This window comes from Barbus barbus, assembly GCF_936440315.1.
Source record: "Barbus barbus genome assembly, chromosome: 15".
Taxonomy (NCBI): Eukaryota; Metazoa; Chordata; class Actinopteri; order Cypriniformes; family Cyprinidae; genus Barbus; species Barbus barbus.
This window is the reverse complement of record NC_136743.1, coordinates 14,403,627-14,413,422: the sequence shown is the minus strand read 5'-3', so window position 1 is coordinate 14,413,422 and position 9,796 is coordinate 14,403,627. Positions and strand designations below refer to the sequence as shown.

Genomic DNA, 9,796 nt, shown 5'->3' with positions numbered 1-9,796 from the left:
GGGCGTTAAGCTGAGTACACAATAAAATGTGACATGATTAGTCCTCCAAGCATTATTGTACACATGCATACTGCATCTTCCACTATATCATATTTTGACAGGAGAGATGAATGTTTGTTTGTTTTTTAAATGAGGTTAGACTGTTTAATATCTGCAATGAAGCACAATAGCTCAGTAAACACTATATTGTCAGGTGCATTGCAGCTCAAGCCATGTATAAAAAGTTTTAGCAAAAACTTTTCATGTTCACTGCTTATTAAACAGCTGCATACATGATTTACGCTGTATGCTGAACAATACAGAATATCAGGTTTTTGTGAAAATAGTAGCAATTTTATATAATCTAATCAAATAAAAAGACAGGGTGCTGTTAAAACCACTTCCTCAAGACTTTGCTTAAATCGTCAAGCCTTCTCTTTCTACAACCCATTGCTTAGTTGTATCCATGGTGACTAGGCAATTATATTATATTATTATATAGATATAGACATCTATGATATTACCTATCAAGCAGAAAAGCAATGAAAATTTGACATCTGTTATCAAGTCGACGTTTATTATAGCTAGTTTATATCTTTCCAGGCTGTTGCAGCAATATCACAAGACAGTTATTTCAGTGGCAAGTTATACTTAAGGGAGCACTAACATTTTCTGCATACTATTAAAAAATCTCTAAAGCAAAAGGCATGTTGCAGTGATGCAGTTTCTTTTACATTAATCCAACGTTATGTTGCACAGGTTTTTATGAGCACACAAAAATTTATTTTTGTTGACCACTTGGGTGTAGGCCTAAACAAGAACCCAATCAGCTGGGGTTACTGGTTTCACAGTTCATGGCGGGTGCTGATTGGTCCCACATGACGATATTTTTATGGTATTATAATTAGTCATGGTTTACTGGTAGTGGCTTCTGGGTTTTATAATTAGCACTACTGATACATTTTCATGAGAAACTCACACCCGGGCCACACCTTCTCAGTCATTGAATTGGCTGTATCAGTGGTGGTTTGGCAGTTTTGTTCCAGATAAAAATAAAAACATTTGTTCATAAGTACACAACAGATAATATCATTATAGAATAAACACATGCATTTTGAAATAATGTTTCTTGCAAAATATATATATTAAAACACATATTTGTACTATCTGCACGTGCACGTTGTCTTTACACTTCAATAGAAATGTGGAAACATTTTCTCTGAACACATAAAAAAGAATAAAGACCATATATATACAATGTAAATCCATCCAATGTAAATACTGTAAATTATTTAATGCAAATTTCATTATAGACAATAAAACACCAGCTTATTTCCAAACATCATGCAGAACAATTGTTTTAAGCTTATAAGGCACAAAAGCATGGAAAACAATTCACTATATCAAAAACAATGTACAACATAGATGCTATAAACAGTGAAACCATCCCCTTGAATTTATAAGTTTGCATACATCTCTACCAGCAAAAACAATCATATCAAAGCAGCTGAAAGCAGTGACAGCAAGAAATACTTCATTTATGTGACGCATTTCTTCAGGCTTGCCATATTCACTCACATAATATAGTCTGAATCCTTGATAGGGCACAAAACAAAAAAACATGACCGACAGAAAAACAACGTTTTTCAGTTGAGCCCAGAACTCTTGACGTTGACATGTGGCCTTTCCAAATGTCTTACTCACGTAGAGTAGAAAATAAACTTGGAAAAATGCTAGCACACTCCAAACCAGTATTACTAGTATACAAAAAACATAGTTTAATATCTTCACACTACACTCCTTGAGAGCCGGACCGAAATGGAAGCACTGAGTTGAATCATTTTCCGCCATTCCGTAGTTAGTAATAGTTATTGGGAACACAGAGCTGAATATGATCAACCAGACCATTGCGCTTGCAATCGTGGCATGAAGGATGCGATGAAACTCTAGCTTGTGACGCTGATTAGAGTGCTCCACATAACGCACAATTAAAAGGAAGACATAGAAGATGAATGCAAGATACATGTGGGCATGGATCATAAGACTGGCAATTTTGCAGAAATGCATGCCCAGTGTCCATTCTGCTTCAGAAGCATAATAGTAAATGCGAAAAGGCAGCGTGAGAAGGAAAAGGGAGTGCACTGCTATCAGGTTGATCACAGACACTTTGGTGAAAGAGAGACGTCTTTGGGACTGTAGCATACTGGACATCAGTATAACATTCAGAGTCCCAGCGAGAAAAATGAATATGTATAAGACCACAAGAGCAATTCTGAAGTCCTTCGGCAGGTGTGCAGTGTTGTTTTCAGTCATGCTTGACACTGTGCTTTGGAGAAAGACATTTTTATTTTTACTTGCTCTCAAAAATGAATATATATATATATATATATATAGAGAGAGAGAGAGAGAGAGAGAGAGAGAGTACATTCAATGCTATTACAAAACAATGACTTTTCGATTTAAGATGAAACATAAATATGAAACATAAACTCACATTTTCCCCAAACTCTTTTCCTGGTCAAATGTTTTGGCCCTGAAAAATCCAAGATAGATTTAGATCACATTTCTTCCTTTGAATGTTTATCTTACTTAATACAGTAAGTAAATAAGTAAGCAAATAAAAAAAAAAAAATGATGCTACAACTTAAAAAAGTAAATGTTCATGATAAAGAAAGAGCTTGAAGATATCTTCTAGGGTGTTTTATGCTAAACTTGATGTTTCTTTCAAATGATGTAATATTAGCAGAAGTTTCAAAACACTTCCCTAATGCTCCTATGCACATTTCAGTATTAAAGGGAGATTCCAAAGAGAAAATAAGGAACAAATACATACATATAATTAATACCAAACCTATGTAACTGCCTGTTTTAGTCAGGACAACCTGCAACTGTTTTTGTAAAGTTGTTGATTTTTTTGTTTGTTTTGTTTTTTAACATAAGATGATAACATTAGGTTTATTCTGAAAAACTGAAACAACTATTTTAAGTTATTTTCACCTTATACAGAGTTTGGCATGAGAAAATGATTGCATATACTTACCAATTTATGAGTAGTATCAATCATACAGTGAATGTATCCAATATTCCTTCAGCAATAGCATGCAGACAGTTTGATGTAACAGAGACAGTTCATCCATTTGCTGTTGGTGTCAAGAGAGTTGAAGATGAATGTGATGTCAGCTTGTCAGTTCATGTGTAAATCTTCCATCAGTGTCAAACGACCAGCCTCCAAAGGCTTGAGGAAACACCTCCTGACTGTTATTTGTCACAGTAGAGATTAAAGATTTACAAATATCATGCACAAGGAAGTTTTACAACATGTCAATGTTTTTTTTCTCAGTCTGGCCTTCCTGTTCTCTTTCTCTCACTATCTTTATATTGCATAATCCTTTGTGTTTTAAATAGTTTTATTCTTGTCTTTTGCTTGCTGATCATGAAAGGTCACAGTATATTCTCATTAGACTAAGTTATTTTCACAATATCCTAGTAAAGCTAAGCAGTATAATATGGTGGTACGCCCAATGGCAGTACACTCCAGTGAATGTTTTGCAATGAGATTGCATGTATTGGCTATTAAATATTTCATTTTTCAAGGAAACAAATCAATTTATTGTACTGTTAAAAACAAAGTAAGAGGAAATAACCTTTTTTTTCTGGGTCAGGTTTTTTACAGTGTCTATTGAGGCATAACAATTGGAAAATCCCATTAAAATCTATCTATCTATAGTATTACAATACTTGTGGTCACCTTTATATTTCATGTTTTTTAGAGGAGGAAATCTCACTCAGATTTCATATTTGTTTTTGCGTGTGTACTCTGTTTTACTGCTCATTTACACACAGCTGATTTGTCAACTATCAATTGTTTTAAATGGTTATTTATATTTTTAGGTTAGTCAATGCAATTGGTTATAATAGTATGACATTTCCTAATCAATCCCCAACTAATCAAACAAGATAATCAGAAAAAATAGAAATTGATTTTCACAATCTTTTAGACCAGGGGCTGCGACGTTACCAGAGTAATGAGAAAACAAGAATCTTTAAACAAAAGAATAATGAAGAATATGAGAGCGATGATCAATTTGAGTGGGTTTTCTACTGAATTGCAAATGTTAACAAATGGTTTAGAGGTAATGGAACTTCTAACTCTTGTTACAGAAATATAAATGTCAAGATGTTATGTTTCCAGTATGTGCTGTATATGGACTTATTAATAATATGTTTATGAAGCTTGCTTTGCAAAGAAGTGGTTGATGTCAAGATCATCAAAACAACGTCATGAGGTGTTATTCATGTTTGCTATATATGAGGCGTATGGTTTTGACACCTATATTTACGAATGTGTGTGAAATGAGGTGTTCCAATTTAAAATAATACACTCTTAGAAGAAAAGGTTCTATATAGAACCCTTTAGGGGTTCCCATCATGGGATCATTCTTTGGATTTGTTTTGTTTTAATTAAATTAGGGCTTAATCAGCTCTTATGACTAATTTATCACTAAAACTGAAATATCCATAAACATAACACATCAAGGTTTTGTGTGATCATTTAAGATATTTTTATTAGCATTTACTGTGACAAGCAATATATAACAGCAATTCATAGTGCAACAGTTACAGAGATTAACATAAATCCATGTTTATTTATACGTTTTAAAATAATTTTTACCTGTCTAAAATAGCACTCTCCATTTTAGAAATATTTTTTCAACCCCCTCCACCTTACTCACCCATCCAACATGTCAGTCACAAATTTATGTTGATTGCTAAGAAACCATAAAAAAAAAAAAAAAAAAAAAAAAAAAAACTGAATGGAATGTTAACTTGCACACATAAATAAACTTAAAGTTAACTTTCAAAAAAATATTAATGACACTCTTATTTTGCATCTCACCACCAGGTCATTACCCTTTACCTTAAATGTCAAGTATTTACTCCACAATCTCCTATAAACCAAGTAGTCTGACTTTTTTTTTTTTTTGTATGCTGCAACTTTCCCCAATTCTGTAACCCATGAAAGATGGTGAACCACGTTTCTGAAAATGGAATTAAAAGACTAACTATAGCATTGTTTTTAAATTTATAAGCACTAAATATTCATTTTACATTCAGATAAGCATTTACACAAAACCAAAGCACCCACGACAATTTCAGCACTGGGAAGGGCTAAATAATGCTGATTGAAATTAACGGAGTGATGACTTTTGGATGCTCCATACTGAACAAAAAGTAGACCGCAAACAGATAACACAGATCTGTGTTATTGGTCAGTACCGCATCCATTTTGATGCTAACTCTCCTTGCGATGATTAGGCTTGACATCCTAAGTGTTACGGGGCGAACAAGATGGGAGTCGTGCGGATCCATTTGCAAGCTTTATTCAAAGGCAAGGTCATCAAACAGACATGTCAAACATTGGCAAACAGGTATATAAATGGCAAGACAAAGAGTAGTCCTAGGGCAAGCGTGGGCCTTCGATCGGCGAACAATATCCAACAGGGGCAAATCAAGAGAGATAATCCAGGTACACAGCAATAATCCAAACGAGGTGCAAACAAAGTCCGAACGGCAAGGCAAAGGATTAATCCAGGAAACACGGGCAGGCATAAAACACGAGAGAACTAACAAGGCAAAACTATAACAACTGAGAGGGCTCTGTAGAGTAGCTATCGCTAGGATATATGCTAAACAATACTCCGTGGAGAGGAAGTCCATGGTTTATGTAGGGTGTGTGATCAGTGCAATCAGCTGTGTGATCAGTGCAATCAGCTGTGTGATGTCAGTGCAATGGATGATGAGAATTGTAGTCTGAGGTGGCGTGCAACAGTTAATGTAGTGCAAGAGTCTCTGTGGTGAGCGAGTGACCTCTGGTGGTGAGTTAACGGAAGTTCGTGTGACAGATTCATGACATAGGCTGAAAGACTCAATGCAACTTCTTCAGCAGGTTCGGAACAAAAAAAACTCATAATTGGCCTCCATGGCCAGTTCAGAGCAAGGCAGGGGTTTGTAAGCGGCTTCCATAGCCGTGACAGGATGGTGTGAGAGCTCATAATTAAGTACCACTGACACCTCTGAAGGTTCTGCAGCAGATGCCGCCACCTTTGGAGGTTCTACAGTAGTACTATCAGGATACAAGGAGAGTTCAGCAACGGTTCCTTTGACCATGACTTAACAGGCTGAAGGTGCATTGCTGGGCGCCACCACCATGCAAGTAACTGAAGCGAGCACCGCCATTTTGGGAGGTTCTGCAGCATGCGCCGCCACCTCTGGAGAAACTGCAGCGGGCACCATCGCTTCGGGGAACACAGCAGCAAACCCCACTACCTCCGAAGGCTCTGCAGCCTCAGCTACCACCTCTAGAGACATACAGTAGTAGACGCTGCCGCCTCTGGGAGTTCTGTGGTGGTGTATGCAGCCCAAACACACCAAAAAGCGATCCCCATCATGGGAAGCACTTTAGACAGGGGCATCAGTTTGGGAACAGAAGGGGTAGAAGGGATTTGGGGATACCAGCTGCGCATGCAGACACCAGCGGTGCATCCCTCACACTGGATACCAGACAGGGAACTCGAAGGACTGACCTTAAATATCCAGACAGACAGGACGTGACAAGACTCTGGATGGCCGGCTGAGACGCGGCGTGACTCTGGATGGCCGGCTGAGACGCGGCGTGACTCTGGATGGCCGGCTGAGACTTGACTCGGCTCTTTAACATCAGCTGTGACTTGACTTGGCTCTTTAACATCAGCTGTGACTTGACTTGGCTCTTTAACATCAGCCGTGACTTGACTTGGCTCTTTAACATCAGCCGTGACTTGACTTGGCTCTTTAACATCAGCCGTGACTTGACTTGGCTCTTTAACATCAGCCGTGACTTGACTTGGCTCTTTAACATCAGCCGTGACTTGACTTGGCTCTTTAACATCAGCCGTGACTTGACTTGGCTCTTTAACATCAGCCGTGACTTGAACGGACTCATGACTGGCAGCAATGACATGACGGGGTGTTGTTGTGTCCGCCATTTTGTGAGTGTGCTCCAGCACGGCTGTTATCACACTAGTGAGTGCGGTATCGCATTCCTCCACGACACCCACAGTGAATGCTGAACCAACAGTCCACAGAACATAATCCAGAAAATGACTCAGTGACAAACGAGGGCCCTTATGAATCACTTTTGATTTTAAAGGCTGGTTAAGGCCATCACAGAAAAAGTATATTAACACACAGTCTGGTAATTCTGAGACATTAGCCAGAGCCAAATATTCCGAAATGTAACGCTCAAGTGATTGTGTACCCTGCTTGAGGGCTAGTAACAAGATCACTGCGACCATACCTGATCAATGTTCGTTGGAAAAGCCGCTGGATCCTTGTGTGGCAGAGTATTCTGTTACGGGGCGAACAAGACGTGAGTCATGCGGATCCATTTGCAAGCTTTATTCAAAGGCAAGGTCATGAAACAGGCATGTGTCAAACGGGCATATAAATGGCAAGACAAAGAGTAGTCCTAGGGCAAGCGTGGGTCTTCGATCGGCGAACAATATCCAACAGGGGCAAGGCAAGAGAGATAATCCAGGTACACAGCAATAATCCAAAAGAGGTGCAAACAAAGTCCGAACGGCAAGGCAAAGGGTTAATCCAGGAAACACGGGCAGGTATAAAACACGAGAGAACTAACAAGGCAAAACTATAACAACTGAGAGGGATCTGTAGAGTAGCTATCGCTAGGATATATGCTAAACAATACTCCGTGGAGAGGAAGTCCATGGTTTATGTAGGGTGTGTGATCAGTGCAATCAGCTGTGTGTCGTCAGTGCAATGGATGATGGGAATTGTAGTCTGAGGTGGCGTGCAACAGTTAATGTAGTGCAAGAGTCTCTGTGGTGAGTGAGTTCTGTGGTGAGTGACCTCTGGTGGTGAGTTAATGGAAGTTCGTAGGACAGATTCATGACACTAAGATGGGGATGCAACATTTATTAGAACTATGGAGAGTACAGTACAACAGCAAAAAGAAAGGAATCTCTCACAATTAAATCAAATCTTAAAACTTACTTGAATTAGTTAGGAGTGTGCTGTTTTCATCTGTATGTTGATGAACAAACAAGTAATGCTGTACTCAAGAGTCCAGACCTGCAGTGACAGTGCAAAATATTTAGTAATGAGTAACTAGTTACTAGCAACTTAGTTACTGTAATAATATTATAGTATACAATAGTTTTTGCAGTAACTAGTAGTGTAACTAATTACTAATAAGATTTCAGTGATAATATTAGTTACTATCCATAAAACAGCTTTTGATGCCTCAACCCCGCTGATTTAAAATCTAACAATCAAATAATTCCTAGATTTATTTTCATAATTTTCATGACTCGCACATGCATGTGATGTCCCCAGTGCAGTAGGCAAGCTTGGAATATGGAAAAGCTTACATTCAGCAGATGGAAATATTGCATTATATTGTTTTGGTCAGGAAAAAAAGATGATCTGAACACTGTTGTGTAAGTTGTGGCTGTACTTTACTCCCATTACATGTAAAGTATCCCATTACTACATTACATCCCACCCACATCCCTCTGATCAACATGTGCTACATTATATTACTACAATTAAAAATCTTTTTGAAATATCAAACAGTTTCTTACAAACTTATGTGATTTGATAAAATACATAATGAAATGTATATGTAATGGAGAACTTACAATTAGCTTAAAGCTGCACATGACAATTAATGAGATTGATAGTGACATTCAAGTAGAAGTGTTGTATTAATCACTATTGAGTATTTGTAATAACTTCTGACTGCGATCCAATGTGGATTTTGGTCAAATGATGAAGCAGAAATATGTTATTAGTAACATTCTAGAAGAATTTTATGTGGAAGATACACAGTTACAACTTCTGTGGGGCTTGAAGAAACATTAATGTAGTAACTAATTACTGTTGCCATAAAGTAACACATAAAGTAACAATATTACTTTTGAAAGGAGTAACTAGTAATGAGTAATATATTACATTCTTTGAGTAACTAGCCCAACACTGGTCCTAATTAAGTTAACTGGTAGAGGTGTGTTTGATTAGGGTTAAAGCTAAACTGCAGGACAGTGCCCTCCAGTACCAAGTTTGCCCTTCCCTGCTTCAACTCATAAAGAGGCTTCATAAAAGATAAACCCGTTAATTACATAGATAATTATGAGTGTAATTTACAAGATGATTAAATATATTTGTTAATATATTTTTAAAATGATAAACAAATGTACAGTATAACAGTGAATGATTTCAGAAAAAGAAAGAAAATGTACCTTTATTGGTATTTGCTGCTGTCCGCTCCGGAAGATGCTCGCAGCTTTTATTATTATTTTATTATTACCCCCTGCTCATTCGGGTGCCAACGGATAGGCACCTAAACTACACTGTAGAGATTGCTGTAAATTTTACAGTAGCTGGATATATTATTACTGTATTCTCATTTCAAATATTATTCCTGTATTGTCAATATTAGTACTGTTCAGTTTATTTTCATTTTTTTACCTGTATAAAACAATTTAATTGCAGTACAACACTATATACCGTATTATTTTACAACCCCATAAAGATCACAATAACTCATTAGCATTTGTCTTTATAATATTCCTTTTAATTGTTGTACATGTTCTTTTCAACACAAATTACAAATCTTCAACTCTAGCATGTGCTAGCTGAAAAAGGACATCACCATAGTCCCCTGGGGACTGTATCTGCTACGTATCGGATACAGGTCTTCTGATTGGCTGAAATCCTCTGATCTCTGAAGAGTGCTCGCCGTTACCTCTACAGATGC

General features: G+C 37.4%; 1 protein-coding gene across 2 annotated transcripts; it reads right to left on the bottom strand.

Annotated features, from left to right (window-relative positions):
- Positions 1–541: 541 nt before the first annotated feature.
- On the bottom strand, positions 542–3,138 carry LOC306881051 (putative G-protein coupled receptor 141). Of its 2 annotated transcripts, XM_079434939.1 has the most exons (3): positions 3,020–3,138; positions 2,474–2,512; positions 548–2,305 (listed from the first exon to the last, which is right to left on the bottom strand). In XM_079434939.1, exon 3 carries the CDS (start codon positions 2,290–2,292, stop codon positions 1,408–1,410), a length of 885 nt encoding a protein of 294 aa, XP_079291065.1. In that variant the 5' UTR covers positions 2,293–2,305; positions 2,474–2,512; positions 3,020–3,138; the 3' UTR covers positions 548–1,407. The 2 variants fall into 2 exon arrangements, with proteins under 2 accessions (XP_079291066.1, XP_079291065.1); XM_079434940.1 differs by lacking the exon at positions 3,020–3,138 and having other exon boundaries at positions 542–2,300; positions 2,474–2,488.
- Positions 3,139–9,796: the final 6,658 nt, after the last annotated feature.